The following is a 25,106-nucleotide window of genomic DNA, read 5'->3' on the forward strand; positions in this document are numbered from 1 at the left end:
TAAATGCAGAGCACAAATTCTGAGTATGGGTCATCATACTTGGCTGAATGTCACTTCACTTTCACTTAATGTCACTTCGCTGAATGTCACTTCAATTTCACTTAGCGTAAGACGCTACATTACGATATGATTTGGGTCTGTCACAACCTTCTGTAAGCAGAGTGATCACACAAACAATTACAGCACTTTTAGAACATCTTATTGTATCGCAGTTCATTTCGTTTCCACTGGACATTCCCACCTTGCAGGCTCAAAAAACTGCATTTATGAATATAGCAGGCTTATAGGTGCGCACAAGCAGGGGAAATGAACCGTTAATAGTTTGTGCTATATGCTCCCATGTCTGCTTCTTGTCCCTTGCTGTGACACCTGGCCCGAATTTTACTTTAAGAATGACCTTGTGTTCATCCACTAACTGGGCTAACAGTAAACACTGTTCCTCTGTCCAGTTTGGCTTTCTCGCCCTTCTTGGTTTTGATTCCATGTTTGATACATTAAAACCAACATTCAAACCGCCACTTAAATAGGACAGCAATCACTGTAGTTGGAAAGAGTGGAACAATTTTTATCATTCTAAGCCAATCAAATACCTTATAGGAAATTAAAAGCATGGTAAATAAAAAAGGATTCATAAACACATATAATGTGTGTGTGTGTGTAAGAGAGAACGGTCAAATAGGAAAATTACGCATGTAAATTCAAAGTGAGAATTAGAATAGACCCTATACTTAAAATCACTTTTTTTTTCCTTCTTGGACAACCAATCAGTTTTCAAAAGATTGTGTCATACATAGCAACGGGGTCAACCCCGCCTCCTCACTAAGATGAAAGTTTTTGTCTTTTCCTTACTCAGAGTTGCTCTCACATCGGTACCGAATCGCTCTTAAGCTAAGATTCCTACGTAAAAGTTTTTAAGCTAAATTAAGAGTTTTCTGAGAGGATTCTTTGAATCTTTATGAATACGGGCACAGGAGTCATGATTCCCCACTCCAAATAAAAAATGAGGGATGAATTAAAGCATATGTCAATTTTATTTGTTTTGACATATTATTTCGTGTTTTGTATTCTAAGGCCTTCTTGGAGGTTTGTTAAAGCCCTGTAGTGGTTTCTGGCCCCTGGTTAACTACAGATAAAGGTTATTTCATGTAAAAAATATATATAGATATAATATCATATTTTTTCTTGTTATGGTAGGCTGCAAGGTTTTTTGAAATAATTTGAAGTGATATGGAACTAATGCAGTCAACACCTGCCTGCAATTACTTTAGCTGTGAAGTTTCTGAGAACTGCACAATAGAATGTCTGTAAATCACTCAGAATCAAACATTCAACAACCCTTTGGTATAAATTATTGCATTTACTGGTCAATTCTTACAATGGGAAAATCTGTGTTCTAGGAAGACTATAAACCCATCTGCATGCAGTTTTAAAAACATTTGTATTATGGTAATTTGTGCAACAAGTACTATTCCAAGAAAAAAAAACTTTGGGTTGGTAGTAACTTTTGACCCTAAAACAAATATAACATTACTTTATCCAAAGAGTTTCATTCAGTAGTAGACAATTAATCTTTTAGATGACAATTCTCCCAAAGCAGTGATTGTAATATTTTCCTCAATGGTTAGTGGTGAACTGAAGCTCTTTTTATTAGATTAATTGTCAATAATAAACACATGGGGAATCCTGCCAATGAAAGCTCTTGACACACTTTGAAGCCCAAAAACAAACTGATCAGGATGATGATGATGATGATGATGTGACCAAAACCAGCTGCTGTTTATCTATGATAAAGTCTCAAGATCCATCATGGATGCAGCTTTTCTCCGTTGTGATATCACACTCAGCTGAAACAGAAAAAGTAGTTTACAGAGGGATTCTGTACCACAACAGTCAGGCTCCACAAATAAAAAACCCATGCAGCTTCTCTAGAACTGATTTTTAACAATCATTTATAAAACTTAAATGATAGACCTACTGTGAGCTACAGGGTTATTAATCAATGGTAAATGCTGTCAGTCGGGAAATATTATTAAATATTATAGTATTTGTTGAACAGCAGAATACCTGGTGTAAAAACTACAAAAACTAGGTCAAAAAAAAATTCAGAGAATTGCAATTTATGCAAAAATCACTTCTTGGGATTGTAATTCTTTTAGTCATTTAAACTGTAAAGTACACAGTCCTGTACCTTTGTGTTTTTGTGTTGTTTTTTAAAACACTTTGTTTTGCAGTAACTCTACAAATGAGTTAACTCTAAAATGAACACTTTAAAAACCCCAACAGGGAAAATAGTTCCAGAAAAAATGCTGCTAAAAAATGAGTGGCCACTAATGCATTCAATATGCAGGAAGTGTGTAAATATCAAATACCTGTTGTGATGCACTGACCGCACGTTGCTCTGCCTGAGTAAGACGCCTCTGTAGACGCGTGTTCTTCTCCTGATGCTCTAAAACCTGCCTCTCATACTAGGGGTAAAAGTGACAGAACATGACTCCTTGGAAACCCAACAGAAATTCAAACACTTCCAGCACACATCTAGCAGAAACAAAACTGCACGTCCACACCTCCAGTATCTTCTGGTGATCAGCTTCCACCTGGATCTCCAGTTCCTGAGCGCGCTGTTTCTGTCTGTTCAGCTCTGACCTGCAACAATCACAGTCATTTTAACTGCTGCGATCCACACTTGACCTGCTTTTTTAATACATTCACATTATGTGTAATCAATAAGCTTGTTATATGGTTATTATTGTCTCAATACAATGAAAATAAGCATGAGCAATAATACATTTCAGCCATGACATGGTGTTCTGGCCTGGGTATCATTTACATCCATTTAACTGAGCAGGATGAGTTACACACCAAAGGTTAATATTTAGTGTTCTGTCCAGATAGCTAACCCCAAATATGAGTAACAGTATTAGTGATTTTTGCCTTAGCAAACAATGCTTCTGCGGTATCTGTGCGTGCCAAGTGAGTGTTCACCTGAGGCTGTCGAGTTTCTGCTGGAAAGCCTGTGTGAGGTTCTTGGCCTCGTCTTTGTAGCGGCTGATGGTTTTCTGTTGAGCGAGCAGCAGTCTGCTCAAACCAGCGCTGGAGTTTTTACTGCTCTCCTCCATCTCTCTCAGCCTGGACTCTAAACCCTGCTCCTTCACACACAGCTCCTGCTGCATTGAAGACACCTACACACGCAATCAAAAACCTGTGAAAGACGCCATGTCCTACACTTCTAGCCATTCTATTTTTCCTCCTCAAGTCCATTTATAATGTTTCTTGCACTCAAATTTGAGATGATCGCTGAACAGAAGAACTGCACATGCTATACTGCCTTAAAAGGTTAGTTCAGCCAAAAATTAAAGTTCTGTTATTTTAATTTCTCACAATGAAGTCATTGAAATCCAGTAACATTTTCATTTATCTTTTAAAATATTAAAATATTACAAATTAAAATATTATGAAACCTGAGATATTTCTGACCCTGAAAACCATTCCATCAAATATGGTCAAAGGAAACTCAACATGCGAGAGCAAACCTCATTTGTTCATGCAGATCAAGCGATCGTGTTTGAGCTTTTGTTTAGCATATTTGATGAGCTCTATGTATGCACATTGATCAGTGTCTATAAGTGAAGTAAAGCTTTAGATCTGTTCACATTTAAAGTAAACGTGTTTTTTTTTAAGAACACTTATTAAACTGCTCAATTCTTGTGGATCTCTTTTTTGGTGGGGGAATGGACTTTCAATGGAATGACAGAAATCATTTGTGTTGATGATGACTTGTTGGGTTTAAAAAAAAATATCCAGGTTCCTGAATACTTATTTCTAAATATATAAATATGGGTGCTGATGTGCTCACAGTTGTGACGTCAATCAGAAATCCAGTTTTCTATGACACAACCTTTAAATATTGCTTAAAAATATAGTTCATCCAAAAATACTTTTTTTCTTATGCTGTTTCAAATATGACTTTCTTTTATGAAAACAATAATAATAACAATAATAGTAATTATATATATATATATATATATATATATATATATATATATATATATATATGTGTGTGTGTGTGTGTGTATACGTGTATATATGTGTGTATTTTCCCATACAATAGATGTAATTGGGTCCAAAATCAATGGGGAACCCACTGTATGGATAAAAAAATAAAAATATATACATTAAATTTGTGATGTCAAACGATTAAATCGCATCCAAAATAAAAGTTTTTGTCTGCATATAGTCTGCATAATATATGTACGTGTACGGTGTATATTTATTAGGTATATATAAATACACACTCACACACAGAGTGTATATATATATATATATATATATATATATATATATATATATATATATATAAATAATTAAATAATTAGATTAATCATTTGACAGCACTACTAAATATATTTTCACATCAGAAATACAGTCATACAAAATCCAACTGATGTGAATGTGGGTAAATTATTGAATTTTTTGGGGTGTACTATCCCTTTAAGAGGCAAACAGCAGCTTAGTATGACGGTTTCTGAGAATGCAGTTATTTGTAACCTGTTGTTTGGCGCGTCTCTGAGCGAGCGCACACTCTTTGCGCAGTGCTTCCATGTCTCTGTGCAGTTGCTGGTTCTCTTGCTGCAGTGTAAGTCTCTCCTCACTGATGGCTGTACTCTCCTGTCTTGCACTCGTCAGCGTGGACTGCAGCCTCCGCACCTCCTCCTGACAGCGCGACAGCTCCTCTGAATACCTACACAAGCACAGGGCAGGCAGCAAACTATTCTGAATGCACCCTTATGTTTGACCTCTGTTTAGTTTAGGAGAGTGCGTGTATGTTCTCACTCCATCTCCATCTTCTTCATCTTGTTTTTAGTGCTGTTGAGTGTGAGTTGCATTTCGTCCTTCATTCGTTCAGCATTTAAACATCTCTGATGGAGAGCCTCCATCTTCCTCATCTCAGGCTCTCCAACTCGGCCCTCTTTATAGACCTACAACACAAACACAATTTTTTTTAAAGTGTTTTCAATGAAGTCTCATGCTCACCAAGGCTGTATTTTTGATAAAAAAATTAAATAAACAGTTATTATTACAATTTAAAACAACTGTTTTCTATTTGCACTGTCACATCATAGCGAATAACACTCCTTAAAGGGGTAGTTCAAAAAAATGTAAACCGTCATTTACTCACCCTCATGTTGTTCTAAATCTGAGAGAGTTTCCTTTCTACTGTTGAAGATAAAAGAAGATATTTGAAGAATGCTGTTAACGGTAGCCATTGACCTTTACTGTATTTTCATACTGTAAATGGCTGCAGTTAAATATTTGGTTACCAACATTCTTCAAAATATTTTCTTTTGTTTTCAATAGAAGAATGAAACTTGTACAAGTTTGGAACAAAGTGAGGGTAAGTAAATGTTGACAATTACATTTTTAGGGATGAACTGTCCCTTTAAATCGGATATCATCACAGAAACATACTGTACAGATTTAGTACATTTAATTATGGGAGTAAAATTGTGCATTCATTTTCACCTTCTCTAGCTCTTCTTCCACAGCTTTTCTCTCCCGATGGGCTCTTTCAATCTGTGTCTCTTTATCGGCACATTCCTACACACACAACCACAGCAGAAATATGTTGATTTGCAGTGGTGACAGTTGTAGCTATACACATCTGTACATATGCTGATGAATGTGTCACCAGTTGCAGGGCAGAAAGCTCCTCAGCCATACGATGAATCTGAACGTTACACTGCTTACGGACACTCTCTACCTATAAAAGGAGGAAAAGAAAACATTCAGAATTATGAGCCACGCTCAAAGATGCAAATAACAATATATGGACACTGTGATCACAGATTAGCTGAATGTCAAAGCACAAAAATGGAGCTCTACAGGGTTCAAGGAAGTACATTTGCTTTTAATCTTTAACACTGTTAAAGAAATTTAGATTTAGTTACAGAAGTGCAAGCCAAAATTCATAGGCTTGCCAAACAGAATGGAGCAATTTGATTAAATGTTTGACTTTCAATTGAGATGCTCAAGGGACTCTTCTCAACAGGTAAGCTAAACATTAGCTTTTTCCACACACTGATAAAATGTTTGAAACTATGCTTTATTTAAAAGTTAAAATAGTTCCTAGTTCCTGCAGTACCAACATGTCAAAAAGTGTGTGCTTCCACCAATAGTTATAGGAACAATAAAAATGCTCCTCATAGTACCTAAAATATTATCTAGGTAGGCTCACTAGGGTTGGAGAAAAGCCTGATTTAAGGTGTCTGAGCATAGACCTTGTGTCGTATTCTGTTGTCTTCCTTTGAAAGTTCAAGAACATTAGCAGTGAGCACCTCTTTCCTGGTGAGCATGGCAGCATCCTGAATCAGCTGCTTCATGGCATCTTTCATCTTCTCCAGCTCTTCTGCTCTCTGTTTCTCCCTCAGCTGAGCCTAGAGTAACAAAAACACAGCAAAATGATTTTAGACTGTGAGAAGTCAGGAACGTATAGAAGAGCTCTTGAACTGGGCCTGTGCGGTGTGTTTATTTGGAGCGTGACCTGTTCTCTCTGAAGCGAGGCTTCCTCAGCCAGCTGGATGGAGTTGCGGAGGCGACTGAGGGCTTCAAATTTCTCCTCTTCCAGAGAGGCGCAGCGACCCTGCAGTTCTCCCACTTGTCGCTCCCAATCCGTCTGCTTCCTGCGCACTGACTCAGAGTCCTGTGTCGCAGCTTTGAGTCTGAGAAACAAAACAAAATATAAATATAATAACTTAACATATATACATATTTGAATTAAAAAAAGGAAACAATCTATACAAACAAGTCACATTATTACATATTTGTGTGTTCATTAGTAAAAAATGCAGTAATATGTATATATACACATTTCTTTTTTGGAGGCTGAGTCAGTTGTTTTTTAGTTGTTTTAAAACTTCATATGTGCATTCCTGTTTAAAAGGTTTTTTTTTTTTTTTTTTACATTTAGGCTCACAAAGACTGCTTTCATGTAATCAAACATACAGCAAAGTAGTATAATATTATACAGTAACAGTACATAAAAACTGTAGCATAATACTGCAAAATATTACTGCAACTCAAAATAGCTGTTTTCGATTTTAACATTTAAAATCCATTTTCACCTGGCTTCTAGCTGCTTCAGTGCTGCTTGTAGTTGCTGAAGTCTCCGATCAGATGCTTCTTCTCTACCCTGAGCTTCTGCTGTGTCCTCTTCCTGCACCATTACACAAACATGACATTATTAGAAAAAAAAGACATAAGCACAATAATAGCAACATTAACAGTGTATGCAAGCTGTCTGTCTCTCACCCTCCTCTGCATCTGATCCTGGACATTCTGCAGGAGTCTGGTCATCTCCTCCACTTTAGTCGCAGAAGATCTCTGCTCAAGCTTTGCTTGCCTGAAACATAACAGACACAAAGCTGATCTTTTTACTACCTTTCTAAATTTTGATAATTATTAATAGAATAGTAAGATCACAGGAAAAACCCATTTTCACTCTCTTGAGTAAATGTGACTGCACTAAAGCTGTGTTAGACTCATGATAAACACACCGAGCTGACTGAATTATAAACATATGAGCCAAACAGAACTCGAGTCAAGGTTAAGTCTTGAAGGGTTGGCCATCTGGAACACTACCTGAGTTGGCTGCGTAACTGCTCCAGCTCACCGCTCTGTTCCGCCACCGTCTTCAGGAACTGCTGATTGGTCTGAGTATGACAGGACAGACATGAACGCCGGCCGAAAACTTCAAAGAAATTCGCAAGGATAAAGAATGAAGGACAGGATGGAGGGGTTTTGGAGGTTGATATGGGATAGGTGTGAAAAAGGTAGGTGTGTGAGAGCTACACTGCTTATTAAATATTCATGAAAAGAGTAGTATTTCTCTCCTCAACCAACACACAGACACACACACACAAAAGCTAAACAATGAACAACACTCAGTCAAACAAGTGGTGTTCTGACTAGTGCGAAAAAAGCATGTGACTAAGACAGTACAATGATTAGGCGTTAAAACCATTGCATAACTCACTGTAAATGACAATGATATCACTAATGAAACCCTTTCATAAACATGTAAAATTATATTTTTCGATAAAACAATTTTCAGTGGGAAAAGTATATTGATTTTATCCACCTGATCCACTGGATCATGAAAAGTGTCTGATGACATATATAAGGGATAAGGTACAGGACATTATCACAGAATAAAAAGGGTTTATTCAGCAAATAAATACATAAATAAACATTAAAAAGCTGGTAATGATTTAATTATGTGAGAACAGAGACAAGAAAGTAAAAATAAAAAATAAAAAGTACATTTTGTATAAAAAAAAAATAATATGGAAGATTATTTCATTCGAATAAATCTGATGAAAACAATGGAACCGCACAATATAAACAGAAGAAAGTACAGTAGATTATCTCCCAGTTACACAGACAAGGTTTAAGCCTAGTCCCAGACTAAAATGTATGTCCAGGCTGTTTTAACTAAAAGAAATTTGCACTGACTGATCTTAAAATATATCAGTTGTTTTGTTTTAAAAGATACTTGAATGTCCTGACTGAACTATGGCCAAATCCTGGTTTAACCTGAACCCTGTCTGTGAAACCAGCGGCCTGTACCATGATGGTAGATTAACAGATTCAGAGTTACAGGATTAGTTTTGAGTTGACAAAACCAAGCCTCTCCAATCTGGCTTTGTTGGTACCATAATGCTGTCCGTCAACTTTCTTTATCAACACAGGCTTTGATCCTGAGTTTGTGGACCGCGTGCACATGAATGTGTGACATCACTAGCGAACAGCCAATCACGAGCCTTGCAACACAAAGCAAGTTTGATTTACTTCTAGCGAGAGACCCAGCGAGATTCAAAACTAAAGGTAAAAGGTTTTGCTAAAGGTTAAGAGATTGGAGAATATGACGAATATAAACGTCATATGAAAAATGAAGGAGGACAAATAAAATAAATAATCTTGCTCTATCAGTGCAGTGACAAGTGAAACTTGTTAACACCGTTTATACATTTGAAAATATATAGTGATAGAGACTCAAAATGTAAGGCCAGATTTTCCATTTTTTTAATAAATAAGTGCAATCTTTTGATACTACAGCTTATTTATATTACAAGATCTGTATACATTGATATTTATTTAAAATAAATGATTTATTATAACTGTTAAACTAAAATTGCTTGTGTGTAAAAGATAAACAATAATAATATGAATATGCATCAATTATACAAATTATAAAATGAGTCAGTAATTATCATTAAAGCCAGACTTCTTTTTTTTAGCATTAGTGACCTTTAATTTTGGAGCCAGATAAACTGGAGTGACTTTGTGTCAGACATGTGTCACTTCTCTCACATCTGATTGGTCCAATTTCAGAGATCTCTAATCCAGAACATAACCTGCCCCGGAGCAGGTTAGGCGTGGAGTGTAAGTTACTATGGCAATGAATGCCGCTAAAAGCCAAGCCACTTTCATGGTACCTAAAACCCAGGATTGATGCAAACAAACCTTAAACTTACCTGGCTAGCCAGCTAGCCAGATCTAGCTTCATGGTACAGGCCCCAGGCCTTAGTTTCTACCCAGTATTGTTTACATATTGAAAGAGGAAGTCTTACTGATTCCAGCTCCTGATTGGTCAGCTGGAGCTTCTGGCTGTGTTGCTGAACCTGCGCCAGCTGATTCTAAAACAGCAGAGTGATTGTCAGTAAGAGCACAAAGCATTTCAAAAATTAATTAATGTGTATTATAATAAGCTTCAAGCCACAATTAAGTCAATATTTTATAGCCAACAGCTAATATTGAATTCATATATTCAAATAATTCAGCCCAGCATGCCTTCCGGTTCATGTATAATTGTTGGAAAATGCTGCGGGTCTGTTTGTTCTGTTAACTGTGACAGCATGTAGTTAAACACTGCCCTCTAGTGTTCAATCATCATATGACCTACTCTAGAAATAACTGCGAAAATTACAGAGGATACTATACTGAACCAAATATGAGTATGCCCACCAAATATGTGTTTCTAGATGTCCTTATGCTTATATGTGAGTGTGTGTTGAGTTTAAAAAGAAACCAACATGCATTATAAACAGACTGAACTTGGACATGTAAAAGTGTATGTAAACAGTGTAACCTGCATGTGTTGCCTTTCAACTGCGTGTATTTGTCCGTCACTTATGGAGCACTGATACTGGGTTTGCAGTCGATCCAGCTCATGCGAAGCAGTCTGCCACATCTGAAGAGCCCGTTCTTTCTCCTGGAGACACACACACACACACACACACACACACACACACACACACACACACACACACACACACACACACACACACACACAACACACACAGAACTAATCAAATTAAAGGTAAACAGACTATGATTGTGGCCTTCCATAAATGTGTATGTAAACCTCCCTCTGAATACCACTGCTATCTGAGACGCAGTGTTAACTGAACTTAACTGAATACATTTATACTGTAGCTCAACTTGTAGAGAATTTAATTATGATGCTAGCAATGTCAAGTTCATGAGATTTATTGGCAGGGATAACACATATTTCTCTTGCACTTCAAGTTGTTGTGAAAAGCATGAAGGAGGAAAAATTAATTATGTTTATTGAGATTTGCTTAATTACAGTAACTGCAGTAACAATTATATTTTGGTGTAAATACGCTGAATAGAAGAGATTTTTATAACTACACCAACTACAGCTTTTAAATGTTTTGGCTATGACTCAGAATGCATTTAGATTAGTTTTTCACGCAAATTGACTTGTGTTTTTATAAAAACATTTCAAAATGTAAAATGTCTGTGAATACTCCTGAGTATTAATGCAAATGAACTGCTGAATTTAACCCAATTCATTAAAATGGACAGTTCGCAAAAACTGATTTGCATGAATGAATCATATTCCCAGATCTATCACACTTTTTTGCTAATGAGTTTTAAGCCAGAGAAGCTATTAAAATATTTTAGTCTTAATGCTCTAATTCTTTTTGCAAAACAAGTAGTGGGAAAACTAGCACACAGTTTGCAAATATTCACAATATGGCTTATTTGATATTGGCAAACATCCAATATATTCTAATATACAACAGATACATATAATTATATAATATAGCCATGCAGTTACTACTCTTCTTTTCACTTTGCTTCATTCTGTATTACCCCCTTTAAGATGTTGTAAGAGTGTTGTAAGAGTTGTAAGAGTGATGTCTCACCGGAAGTTCCATTTATAGCTAATTATTTCATTCTCAGTTAATTAGGAAATTAAAAATGTGAATATGAATTGGAAAGTCCACAAACTCAAAAATAAGTCACTTGAGACTTGACTTGAACCGATGCACTCTCTAGAGAGGTTTAGATGTGATTTGCAACATAACATTCTGGTGAACTGCTCCCTAAAGAAGGGCAAAGATGCGCAATGTCAGGCTGAAAGTGGAAAGCTTGATGAGTGTCGCACTAATTTCTCATTACTCTGTAATGTCAAGTGTTGATATGTAATCCTCAGTAGCACCTGGAGCGTACTCCACGCTGATTAAAACCCATTCCCTCAGCACAACACGACCTGCACCGTCTCATCACGTATTGACTAAAGAACGAAGCTTTAAAGCGGGGATAACCCCAGATCACGAGAGTCAGAATATAGGGCCAGGAAAGTGCCTGTGGGCTTCTGCGACAGACCAACTCATGGGAGTTTAGAGGAGGTTTTGGAAGAGGTCTGGATATTCACCTCCACGGCACACTTGACCTGCTCCTCCAGATTGCTAATGGCGATCGCATCCGCTGTCGTGTCTACTGCTGTTCCAGTGGACAGAGACTGCAACTGCTTTTCAATGGACATTCTCTGCTCTGCATGAAGCCTGCAAATACAAATTAATATACACCGTTATTGCAAAAGTTCAACCTTCGTAAAAATTTGGGAATTATCTGCAGACATACTTTAATTGGTTTTGAAATATTAACTGACTTTCATGCCTAGTAATAGATTGGCAGGAATACACGTAATCAAATTAAATCAGTGCCAAAAGAAAGTAGATACATTTAAAAGCAAGGTTTTTTTTTTGTTAATGTTAATATTTAATTTAATCATTTCATAAATGTAATAATTTAAGATTTAATTGTCATTTTGGTTTTCTTTTTTCATGTAAATATTGTTGGATCTGTTATGTTTAATTGCTTAAATTGTCATTTTGTGTTCTATTGCTATTCAAGTGCTGTCAAATGATTAATCAACTTACAGTGCATTCAGGCTAACATTTTTTACCAAACGTGTTCCCTGGGGATCGAACCCACAACCTTGCACTGCTAATGCAATGCTCTACCACTTGAGCCACAGGAACACTAAAATATGTAAATAACAAGAATATAAATATATAAATAAGTATATACATGTAAATATTTTAAATATATATACTGTATGTGAGTGTATTTATATATACATAAATATACAAAGTACACATACATATGTAAACAAAAACTTTTATTTTGGATATTATTAATCGAGATTAATCATTTGACAGCACTAATTAATATAGAATACTGACAATTTGATCATGGTGGGGGTGCAAGGTTTTCTAGTAGGGCCCTACGAAATTGGTTTTAAATTATTTTATTTTTTTATTCCATTTGAATTTTTCTAGACTCTGTTTTAATGTTAATAAATAAATATCAAAAGCATGTCTAGCTGATTGAAATCATGAAACAATTTAACATCAATTTATTAAATATTTAACAAAAATTTTATTTTTAAGGCCTATGACATGTGTTTTAATTTTTTTCCCTTCAAAAAAGTTTTATTTGTACCAAATTCTTTTTTTTTTTTTTTTCTGGATTTCATTTTCATTACAATTTGATGATAAAATTATAATTTTATTTATATTTTCAGAAATACTTTGCAGTGTATTTACATTTTTTCTGGTAAATATACCTTAAAAAAAACAATATTTAATAAAAATCTAACTATTTTCAAATCGTATTATTTTTTAATCGTATCATTTTGACCTTATGACCATTTTGATCATATTTGCAACTTTTATTTTGATGGGTGGCTGTAAAGCCCTTTAGTTTCTGAATGTATATATGAGCATCGTTTTTCTCAAAAGAAACAGTAAAATGCTCATGAAGTGACTCAGAAATCATACGGCCCTACTCTAGATTGGGGCACGAAACTTTCTCTAACAAATAAAGTAAATTTACATAAAGGGTGGGCTGTGATTACCAAAGCCACCTCATCTTGTGGTGCAGAAGCTGTTAGCACTGACTGACTCTTATAATAAATCAGTGGCTGGATGGAGAAATCAGCAGGAGATCCATTCGAAAGCTCTTACCGCTCGTTTTCCTTAACCACCTGCTCCAGGCTTGCTTTAACGTCTGTCATCTGCCTCTAAGTGTTTGACAGGGAGAAACAAGCGTGTGAGTGAGTGGTGGGAGGACGATGATGATTGAGAGAGACTGAGAGAAAGTGTACCCTTGAATGGCAAACTTATTATATGACAAATTCACTTAACTTGGGATTAAACTGCAATTTAAAGCTGACAGCATGAAATTAGCCCCATCAAGCCCTGACAGTCATAAAACCTCACTGTAATGTGAGCATTTATGTGCTGTAAGCATTTGTGAAGGGTGGGGATGTGTACCTGATAGAGCTTGAGCTGCATCTCCATCTGTTGTATGTGCCTGTCATATTCTTCTATTAGAGGAGCCATTAGACTGAAAACACACACCCAGGTCAGAAGAAAACATTGTAAAACATTCAAGCCAGATTTTATTTTTGAAATTTTGAATTGGATGAGTGCTTAAAATAGTAGAGGACTTGAACCAGAGACTGTAGTAGCAATTTTTTTTTTGTTAAGGCCGTAGAGACTTACCCTCTGTCTGAGAGCCAGGGAGCTGCAGATTCCATGACCACATCACCTGTCTAAATATAACAAAAATATATATATTTTTTAGTCTACAGATAATTTTCCCAAGATTTATGAATTTAAACTAAGACTGTTAAGACCTTGGTAAAACCAAGGAAACGTATGGAATAAATTGAATGGAACATTATACTATAAGTATATTATATTATCAGTATATCTTTATCATTGTTTTTGTCTTGTTTTCTAGAGCAAATGTCTAAAAGATTCTAAAAGATATTAAAATAAAGAGTCTTGTTTATGGTGTAATTGATCAAAACAGTGAGTTTATTATTAAAAAAAAATTAAGTTTTGATTAGTTTTCAAGATAACTACCTTTATTAAAAGCGAAAATAATATTTCATATACCTCATTGAAGGACATTTGTTCTCGTTTTAAGCATAAACGCAACTTTTGTTCAATTTACTTACTTTATATGTTCAGTCTGCATCTCAAGTAAATGTGTCTTGATTTAAGGATGTTTAATATTTGATTTGGAAAACAGGGCAAAGATACCGAGGAAGATATTCATTCTTTTGCAGTGCATGCATCATTTAATGACGTGACTATGAATTTAATCTCTTGTTATTCCAAGCCTGTTTGGAAACCATTCACTTTCTTTTTATGGAAAAAAATGCAGTAACAGTGAACGGTGACTCGAGCTGAGATCTTTTGCATTACATAAAAGTCATACAGATTTGGAACAACGTGAGGGTGAGATGAAAACAGAATTTTTATTTATTTAGCCATGAACTCTTCTATTTTTACTTAACCATTCATTTTGAACCACAGAAGCAGAATGCCATTGTCTAGAGTTAATCTCTACATAATTCAACAAATAAAACTGCCATTTAATTATAAATCAACCTGTGACACTGAGGAGGGAGGAGGAAATTCATCCTGATATCGTCCCAGGATGGAGTTTAAACGATTCACTGATAAGAAGACAAAAAACAAAGTACAAGTGCGGATGAATATAATGCATGATTGTAAAACTGATCATATATCTGCACAACATCATTTCAGAGATCTAGCGTAATTCACCTTGATCTCGAAGAAACTCGACTTCTGTTGTCATTTTTGCATCTGCAGCAGCAAAATAACTTTGTTAGGTCAAACGTATCTGCAAGGTAACTTATATGCTTTGCAAAAATGTATCATCAACATAACGATAATAACAGTTAGTCTATGGGTCGGGTAGGTAGGTAGTATGCAGAGGGGAACGATTTGAGTTACTGAAGCAGTCAGTTTATACACAGCCAGCACAAATGATCCCTGGAGACGGTCTTTGTGTTTGCTATTAGTTTACCATTGAATTAACTGACTATATAGAACCATATCATTTATCAATTTGGTTTAATCGTGTTAACGTACATTATTAAAGTGGATTATTACGAAATGACAATCTTCAATAGATTGAATGAAAAAGAAGCGAATCTGGTGTGTAATCTCAGCAACAGCATGAAGCATCTTTGGTATCTAGGTGGAGATTTGCATCGGCTAACTAGCAGGCTAACGGCTACACATATTTCAACATTCATTGTTAACGTCCTGAACAATCTTGTCAGAAAACTTAATAATAAATGTTTATTTTTTTCAACGCGTAACACGAGAGATGACAAAATAGCAGAAAGACGTAAATATATGTAGCGTTAATGTTATAAGGATAGGTACCTCCAAATCCTTCCGCCTTGTAGTTTAAAGATCCTTCCAGCCAATCAGATTTATGTTAACGGACGCTCGGATTCAACCTCAGAGCCAATCAGATTCATCCTCAGGAACGCGGTGCAACTTTTTAAAATGTTCCTGGGAAATTTCAACCCGCTTGCGTTCCGTGCGGCTTACGGAGTTCCTGTTTTTTCATGGTTCTTAAATTGAAGAACTATCAAGATGAGGTCCCTCGATGTAATCGAATATGGTAAAAATTCAGTAAATTATTTTTTTATTTGTTATTTTATTTAATACTGACAATGTGGCCGACTGCTGAAACTTATCAGGGATTCTTAGATGTTGTTGTGTGAAATCAGAAAGTGTTCTTCAAACTTCAGGTGTTAAGTTAATGATATCAGATAAGATAATGATGGCTTATCAATGACTGTTTAACTTTATTTAATATTTCAAGCCAGTCCTGTATCCTGAGCTGGGCTTAAGACGTATTAGAGCACAGAACTGTGGATATATAGCCTAGACTTTATCTTAACAGACATACACTCACCTAAAGGATTATTAGGAACATCATACTAATACTGTGTTTGACCCCCTTTCACCTTCAGAACTGTCTTAATTCTACGTGACATTGATTCAACAAGGTGCTGAAAGCATTCTTTAGAAATGTTGGCCCATATTGATGGGATAGCATCTTGCAGTTGATGGAGATTTGTCGGCTGCACATCCAGGGCATGAAACTCCCATTCCACCGCATCCCAAAGATGCTCTATTGGGTTGAGATCTGGTGACTGTGGGGGCCATTTTAGTACATTGAACTCATTGTCATGTTCAAGAAATCAATTTGAAATGATTCGAGTTTTGTGACATGGTGCATTATCCTGCTGGAAGTAGCCATCAGAGGATGGGTAAATGGTGGTCATAAAGGGATGGACATGGTCAGAAACAATGCTCAGGTAGGCCATGGCATTTAAACGATGCCCAGTTTGCACTAAGGGGCCTAAAGTGTGCCAAGAAAACATCCCCCACACCATTACACCAGCACCAGCCTGCACAATGGTAACAAGGCATGATGGATCCATATTCCCATTGCTTAAATCACCTTTCTTTCCCATTCTGACATTCAGTTTGGAGTTCAGGAGATTGTCTTAACCAGGACCACACCCCTAAATGCATTGAAGCAACTGCCATCTGATTGGTTGATTAGATAATTGCATTAATGAGAAATTGAACAGGTGTTCCTAATAATCCTTTAGGACTCGTTTTCAAACAGGGCACGAGTTTGGTGTCTCTTCAGAGCTCCAGGAACGGTTCTGATCGACTGTTCGTTCTTTAATGAAGAGAAGACAAGGAGCTATATTGAAAGAGATGGGAAAACACGGCAAAGCAGTGATAGCAGCGGCGGGTAGGCAAAGCTGTGCTGTGAATGGGCCAGAATGGGTAGAATCTGATGAAACTGAGAGTGAAGATCATATGGAGTTAAATCAGGAAATGAATAGACAAGTAGATAAACGGGGAAGCACAATTGTAAAAGTGGGGTCAAAGAAATTTAAAAAGATGAGTAATTCTGATGAAATTAATGGTAATATGGAGGGGGGTGATGCTGAATTCAAGGTAATACTTAGATTTAGTGAAGAAAAAGGAGTACATGACATGAGTCCAGTGAAGTTAACTACAATATTGAAAAATCAGATTGGAGATGTCAAGATGGCTAAAGTTTTGAGAGATGGGAATTTACTAATGATGTGTATAAATGAAGAACAAAGAGAAAGGGTGTGTAGAATGAAAGAGATCGGAAGACATAAAGTGATAAGTGTGAGTCGTGTGGAGAAGAGATACATGCGGAATAGAGGGGTGATTTGGGGGATACCTGTGGATGTTAATATGGAGGAAATAAAAGCAAACTTGAAAGGAGGAAAATTGAAAAATGTAAGCAGATTACATAACTTTAAAAATGGGATAAGACAAGACAGTGAAAGTGTGCTGCTGGAATTTGAAGATGAAATACTTCCAAACAAAGTAACATTAGGATACATGTCATATAATGTGAGAGAGTATGTCCCTAAACCTTTGAGATGTTTTAACTGCCAGAGGTTCGGGCATACAGCTATGAATTGTAAAGAGAAACGAAGGTGCGCTAGATGTGGTGAGGATCATGAGTATCAGAAATGTAGGAGAGAAGTACAACTGAAATGCTGTAACTGCGGGGGGAATCACAGTGTGGCATACGGAGGATGTGAAGTGATGAAGAGGCAGGTAGAGATCCAGCAGATTAGAGTACAAAATAAGATTTCGTATGCAGAGGCTGTCAAGATGGTAAACTACAGGGAGGAGAGAAAGTTAGACCAGGCAAATGGAAAACTGAGCAATAATCATCAGGAGCAGACAAAAGATGGTCAAGTACTGATTGATTTAAAGAAGTTAATTATTTTCATCGCAGGAGTCATCAATGCTACAACGGAAACAAAATAAAAAACGGAAAGGATACAAATAATAGTAAAGGCAGCTGTGAATCACCTAAACCTTACTGACTTGTCTTGGGAAGAGGTGAGGAATGAATTAAGTGCTCAGGCTAGTCAGGAGGTTTCAACTGTTGGCTGACAAAATGGTTCTTATACTACAATGGAATGCAAGAAGTTTAGTGGCAAACGGGCAGGAATTTAAACATTTTATCAATTCATTACCAATTGCACCTGATGTGTTATGTATACAAGAAACATGGTTGACACTGAATTTAGATTTTAGTATAAATAATTATATTAGTGTAAGAGGTGATAGGGAAAATGGTGTAGGAGGGGGATGTGCTACATTTATCAAAAGGAATATTCCTTATCAAGTTATCGCAAAAGGAAGGGAAGAAGAGTATATCAAAATAAAAATATGGACTAATCAAGGGCAGCTTTCTGTTATAAATTATTATAATCCGTGTAGAAAACTAGTTTTTGATCAATTATGTCAGATTGTAGGAAAAGTGGATAATCAGATTTTTCTATGTGGTGATTTTAATGCTCATAGTTCATTATGGGGAGGAGGAAAAACTGATTTAAATGGACAAATAATAGAACAGTTATTGGAAGAAAATGAGATGGTGTGCCTCAATGATGGGAGGAAAACAAGAATAGATGTTCACACAGGCAAAGGTTCAGCACTTGATTTAACACTGGTGTCAAAAGAGGTGGCAGGTATTTGTGAGTGGGAGATATGGGAGGATTCGACTATAGGTAGTGACCATTATCCTGTTTTATGTCAAATACATGTAGGAAGTGATGAGAGGGTAGAGGAAAGAGAGGCTAAATGGATATTTAATAAAGCTAAGTGGGAAAAATTTGAGTATTTATGCGAGGTGGAAAGTAGTGAAATAGATCTAAACCAAGACATAGATAAAATTGATGTTAAGTTTAGGGAAGTAGTTTTGAGAGCGGCTAAGTTATCTATTCCAAGAAGTAAAGGGAAAATGAATAGGAAAGCAGTTCCATGGTGGACAGAAGAATGTAGTAAAATCATTAAAGAAAGAAACAGGGCATTTAAGAGATTGAAGAGAACACACAACTTTCAAAGATTAATGGAGTATAAAAAGGCTCAAGCACAAGTTAGGAAAGTAGTGAAAAATGCAAAAAGGAATAGTTGGAGAGAATATTGTAGTAGTATAGGTAGAACAACTCCATTGGGGGATGTGTGGGGAATGATAAGGAAAATGAGGGGAATTAGAAAAGATTGGCAGTATCCAGTTTTAAAATCAGGAGAAGTCATAGCTGTAACAAATGAGGAAAAAGCTGAAATAATAGTTAAGGCCTTAGTGGAAATTTATAGTTCTAATAATTTGTCAGAGGCAAGTAAACGGGGGAGGGAAGAGACTAGAGATGCATATCCAGAAGCTCTAAGAAGAAAGGAAAGTACAGAAGATGCTATGGATACTCCATTTACATTAAGAGAAATGAATCGTGCAATAGATAAGTCAAAAGTAACTGCCCCAGGAAAAGACCAGATATGCTATAGTATGTTAAAGCATTTAGGATTTCTAACTCAAATTAAACTTTTAGGATTATTTAATAAGGTCTGGGTAGAAGGCAGATTACCTATAAGTTGGAAAGAGGCGATTATTATACCTATAGCAAAACCAGGTAAGGACCCTACAAATCCAGCAAACTATAGGCCTATTGCTCTCACATCGCATGTTGGGAAAATAATGGAAAGGATGATTGTAGAAAGAATGACTTTTTATGTAGAAAATAAGGGACTTTTATCTCTTTATCAGAGTGGATTTTGGAAAGGACGGGGAACAATGGATCCTGTGGTTTGCTTGGAAACTGAAATTAGAAAAGCTCAAATAAATAAGGAGTCTGTTATGGCAGTTTTTTTAGATGTAGAAAAAGCGTATGATATGGTATGGAAAGAGGGATTATTGATTAAATTATATAAAATTGGCATTAAGGGAAGAACTTTTAATTGGATTAAAAGCTTTTTGTATGAAAGGTATATTCAGGTAAAAATTGGTACTTCAGTGTCCAATAAATTTAGAGTGGAAAATGGGACTCCGCAGGGTAGTGTGATAAGCCCATTGCTTTTTTCTATCATGATAAATGATGTGTTTTGTAAAATAAAGTATGATATCGGGAAGTCATTGTTTGCTGACGATGCGGCCCTTTGGAAGAATGGTAAGAGTTTAACACTAATTCAAGAGAGAATGCAGGAATCTGTAAGAGCGATTGAAGAATGGTCTTATTCATGGGGTTTTAAATTTTCAGTAGAGAAGACAAAGATGGTTTTTACTCGGAAGAGGGTGAAGGACGCTAGGATTTTGATGTATGGAAAACTAATTGAGCAGGTAAATAGTTTTAGGTTTTTAGGGGTAATATTTGACTCCAAATTAAACTGGACAGATCATGTAAGAAAAGTAGAGGAAAAATGCAAGAAGATTTTAAATATAATGAGGTGCTTAACTGGGTCAGAGTGGGGCGCTAGCCGAAGGGCATTGAGAGATTTATATGTTACTTTAATGAGACCTGTGATAGAATATGGAAGTGTAGTGTTTAGATCAGCGTCGAAAACATCAATAAAGAAACTAGAAGTTATTCAAAATCAAGCACTGAGAATCTGCTGTGGGGCTATAAGGACCTCTCCAGCTTGTGCAGTTCAAGTGGAGATGGGTGAGTTACCTCTGAATTTACGATTCAAACAGTTGATGATGAATTATTGGGCAAACCTAAAAGGGCATAATGAAAGTAGGCACCCAACAGTAAAGTATCTAAACCCATGTTGGGAAAGTGCAAAGGGAAAGGTAGAATGTTTTGCTTGGGCATCAGGAAAAATAGCAATTGAAATGGAGTTACAGGAGAGAAAGTTCAGTCCTACTGTCCCTTATCCAATCACGCCACCTTGGCTGTTTCCACCATTAATTGTTGACCTACATTTTCAAGAGGAAATAAAAAGACATAAAGGGGAGGGCAACTGGGCAGAGATAGTGGATGACAGACTAAGGTCTGTATATAAGTCTTTTATAGCAGTATTCACCGATGGATCAAAGGATCCTAAGAGTGGTCTTACTGGGTTTGCATTCACTATTCCAGAGTTGAAGATAAGTATTAAAGAAAGAACTTCTGATCATCTAACAGTGTTTACGGTTGAGTTGTTAGCTATTTTAACGGCATTGCAGTGGATAGAACAAAATAAAATTGGCAAGGTTGTGATATGTTCAGATAGCTTATCGTCATTGATGTCTCTACAGTCTTTATCATCTAATAACAGACTTGATATTGTATATGAAATGTATGAAATCATGTTCAGACTTCAGCATATAAAAACAGAAATCAGAATTATGTGGATTCCAGCTCATAGGGGGATTGAGGGGAATGAAGCTGCAGACGCGTTGGCTAAGCAAGCTCTGAAACATGATAGAATTATGGAAGTAGCATTTAGTAAAGCTGAAAGTAAAGCAAAAATAAGGAATAATATTATGAAGGAATGGCAGAAACAATGGGATGAAGGGAAGAAGGGACGTCATTTATACAATATTAAACAAATGGTAGGAAGAATGAAATCAATAGGTGGACATACAAGAGAACCTATAATTATTTCGAGGTTGCGATTGGGGCATACTGGGTTGAATAAAACAATGCATTTATTGGAAAAACATCCATCAGGTATGTGTGAGTGTGGAATGGAAGAAGAAACAGCAGAACATGTGATTAGCCAATGTGTCAAATATGAAAATCAAAGGATAAAATTAAGAGATGAATTAAAGAAATATGGAGGGAACACATTAAATCTTAAAAACCTATTTAAAGTTGGAGATCAGATATATAAAGCTTTGTGGGGTTTTTTGAAAGAAACTGGTTTAATGAAAAGAATTTAAGTTCTTGGGGATTATTATTAATTTATTCATTGGTTTTCTTAATGTTATAAAGGGAGTTATTATTATTATTATTATTATTATTATTATTATTTTTTTTTTTTCTTTTTTTTTTTTTCTCCTGAAGTATACATTTCTGGTCCACACTCCAGCACAGTAGGGGGCGGATATGCATCTTAAACGTTAGTTGCCACCCGCCATTATAAATACAAGAAGAAGAATAATCCTTTAGATGAGCGTATAACAAGAATACAACGTCTGAGAACTTAACCAGATAGTAATTTATTATTATTTCAGGACTTGAAAAAAATAAATAAAAATAATCATATTTGACCATGCTTAACAGTGTCTGCGTTGGTTGTATCCTCCTGACTGTCATGGAGTTCCACATCAAACATAGCTGGGACAGCTTATGTGTGGATCACAAGCCGGTAAAGATTCGCTTCTCACCCGGTGAGGATGGTTTGTTAATGCAGTTTAATGCTCCTTTCTTTAATGACCCCCCTGCACCAGCCGGACCACCTGGAGAGCAGTTCCCTGGCCTCTGGGACTATGAGGGTAAATTTATCTGTACTTTTAATATAGGGCCAATTTGTCAGTTTTGGCTAATAGACTGAGTTCTTACTTTCAGATAACAAGATAAAGAATTAGTGCAATCAGCTGATCATGTTGATCCTTGGATAAATCAAAAAGATTTAACTTTGGTGCGCGCTTGAATTAAACCCTAAACAATGTTTACCATTCACTGATTTTCTGTGAATTTCCAACTGACAGTTTTTACAATTTGTGCTCTTTGACTTATTTTTCAGTGGTGGAGACATTCTTCCTGAACAGCTACACTGAGCAGTATCTGGAGGTGGAAGTCTGTCCGTAAGTTCATAAACAGTGTTTATCAGGCAGCAGGAAGATTTTTCAATTCTAATGTGTAATTTAAATAATATTTTGACATTACAGTCATGGACAACATCTTATTCTGCTATTGAATGGAAAACAATGCATTTATGGGAAGAAAACACACATTGTACATCAGCATATTAATGTTTTCAGTAGAAAATACAGGAAAAACTATCAAATCTTATGACGTTTAAAATAACTTGGATTTTAATATTTTAAAATGCAAAGTATTCCTGTGACCGTAAAAGCTGAATTACTCCAGCAGCCATTACTCCAGTCTTCAGTGTCACATGATTCTTTAGAAATAATTTTCAATCATCAATTAATTTGCTGGTTGGTTTGGCAAGAAACATTTAATAAATGTGTAAGACAGTTGTGCTGCTTAATATTTCTATAATTTCTGAAATTGATACATTTTAACAATGACTTTACTGTCACATTTGAATTTGATCAAGTAAAGTTTATAACCGTAATTGTCTAAGCCTTAAACTGCAGTAATGCTTAATGTAATAGTACAGGGGATAAAAAAAATGCAGAGATATGAAAGTTCTTATGCTTATCTTGACCTGTTACAGCAACAACTCCCTCTATCATTCAAAGCCAATCTAAAGACCAAAACATGGAAGGGAGAAGCACTTCTACCTTGGAGTTATTTCCTTCAGGGCATTAATAAGATGAATTCCTATGCCATCCATGGCTCTGGAGCTGGAAGGACCTATGAGGCTCTGTATCCTGTTCCTAGAGAAGACCTAGTAGAAGGACAGGGACCAGACTTATAAGTTTAGATATCTTAAAATGATTTGTTTCCTTTTAATGGGTCTTAACATTTAGTCTCTCATCTGAACAGTCATCGACTCAAGTATTTTCAAGACTTCACTCTGCAAAGCATCATGGGAGAAGACTGGGTTCAGCCAGATTCTGACCGGTGGGATTTGGCAAGCAAATGACCAGCTGAAAATCACAAATGCAGTTAGAACTGTCCTCTAACCAGCTTTTTAATGCAGTAATTACTCGCAATTTGCTTCCATGGCTATGTTAGAGCACAAACTCCACTGCAGTCTAATCAAAGTTAATGATGTGGCTTGTTTTAATGTGGGTGTAATAGCAATATAATGGCCTTTATTATCACAATTTAATAAATCTCCTCTCAGTAATGCGGCACTAATCTCAGCAGTAAGTACTCCATCCAGCACCAAATATTTATGTAGCAAATGGGAATTGTTCACTTTATATAGGATACTGAAATTAAAATAACCATTTAATAATGGAAATGGTTTATGTGGAAATCGAAGATTTAATAAACAAACGATGACATTTAAGTTTTCTTTGTCCTGTCTTGGTAACAGTTACATATGGCATAGTGCTGTTACATATTACGTTAAATCAAGTTACTTCAGAGATTCTCCTTAGGTTTTCAAGAGCAAAATTAGTAATTATCCATTAACATTGGCCTAAACCTATCACAATATGTTCCTTTTAATCCCTTTTATGTGTTTTTTATTTAGCAAATGTCGTGCAACCTTTAAGTATCTGACATGAGCTGAAGGAAAACCTCTTCTAAAAACAGCCGAGCTTTAACTCTCTCAACAAACCCACGCGTATCATCGATAGGCGCTGCGTAAACTACAAATTAGCTGCTAATAAGACGGAACACGGGTTTATAATTACAGCTGCTGTCCGTTAAAAGAATATTAACCGAGACTAATTACCGAGACGCGGCTCTCGCGCTGCAGAACTCCTGACACGAGCGCACTCTGCGGGCGTGAGCTGAATGCGCGCGCCGTAACTGAGAGCAAAGGTCATAGCTATGGGGTTAGATTTCAGTCAGAATTCTGCGCGCGCACAATCACATTTTGAGCATGCAAAATGGCGGAAAAAGTTGTGCGGAGAAATTTTTGTCTCTCAAATAAGAAAATATTACGAGCGAACGAAAATCAGTTTTGTATTTAAAATGAGTATTTGTATGTGCGCGGACGTTCTCTTTCGCCTGTGCAAAGTTTCACTTTCTTGCTCCAGTCATACCAGCCGTGCGCGCTCTCCAAGCGCAGACGGCTCGCTTGCTCAACACAAACCCAGCGTTACAATATGTCATAATTCCAGCCAATCAGAGATGAGACTGCTAAATTCTGATTGGCTGGCTTGAAAACCAATCACAAGACTGCCTGCATCACCGACTGCGGAAAAGGAAGCCCCCCACACACACAACACGAGAACCAGCTAGAACGTGTGCTGAAAAGGAGAGTTTAATTTTAATGTGCTAATTTAAAAAAAAGAAGAAAAGGAGAGAG

General features: G+C 36.3%; 2 protein-coding genes across 4 annotated transcripts; one reads left to right on the top strand and one right to left on the bottom strand.

The window, feature by feature from the left end:
* Positions 1-1,623: 1,623 nt before the first annotated feature.
* LOC132143481 (sodium channel and clathrin linker 1-like) lies at positions 1,624-15,689 on the bottom strand. 3 transcript variants are annotated; one of them, XM_059553726.1, is made up of 22 exons: positions 15,585-15,689; positions 14,955-14,996; positions 14,778-14,845; positions 13,881-13,930; positions 13,650-13,722; positions 13,341-13,396; positions 11,744-11,873; positions 10,145-10,267; positions 9,627-9,692; positions 7,636-7,706; positions 7,306-7,396; positions 7,119-7,210; positions 6,539-6,716; positions 6,333-6,359; positions 5,687-5,758; positions 5,521-5,595; positions 4,831-4,976; positions 4,546-4,738; positions 2,983-3,179; positions 2,565-2,643; positions 2,370-2,465; positions 1,624-1,844 (listed from the first exon to the last, which is right to left on the bottom strand). In XM_059553726.1, the coding sequence occupies exons 2-22, from the start codon at positions 14,986-14,988 to the stop codon at positions 1,782-1,784; spliced, it is 1,980 nt and encodes a 659-aa protein (XP_059409709.1). In that variant the 5' UTR covers positions 14,989-14,996; positions 15,585-15,689; the 3' UTR covers positions 1,624-1,781. The 3 variants fall into 3 exon arrangements, with proteins under 3 accessions (XP_059409709.1, XP_059409707.1, XP_059409708.1); XM_059553724.1 differs by having other exon boundaries at positions 6,333-6,431; positions 15,585-15,688; XM_059553725.1 differs by lacking the exon at positions 9,627-9,692 and having other exon boundaries at positions 6,333-6,431.
* A 2-nt stretch (positions 15,690-15,691) lies between these two features.
* LOC132143271 (UPF0462 protein C4orf33 homolog) lies at positions 15,692-23,005 on the top strand. The gene is made up of 4 exons (XM_059553394.1): positions 15,692-15,828; positions 22,271-22,482; positions 22,734-22,794; positions 22,879-23,005. The coding sequence occupies exons 1-4, from the start codon at positions 15,773-15,775 to the stop codon at positions 23,003-23,005; spliced, it is 456 nt and encodes a 151-aa protein (XP_059409377.1). The 5' UTR covers positions 15,692-15,772.
* Positions 23,006-25,106: the final 2,101 nt, after the last annotated feature.

Source organism: Carassius carassius, chromosome 7, assembly GCF_963082965.1.
Source record: "Carassius carassius chromosome 7, fCarCar2.1, whole genome shotgun sequence".
NCBI classification, from domain to species: domain Eukaryota; kingdom Metazoa; phylum Chordata; class Actinopteri; order Cypriniformes; family Cyprinidae; genus Carassius; species Carassius carassius.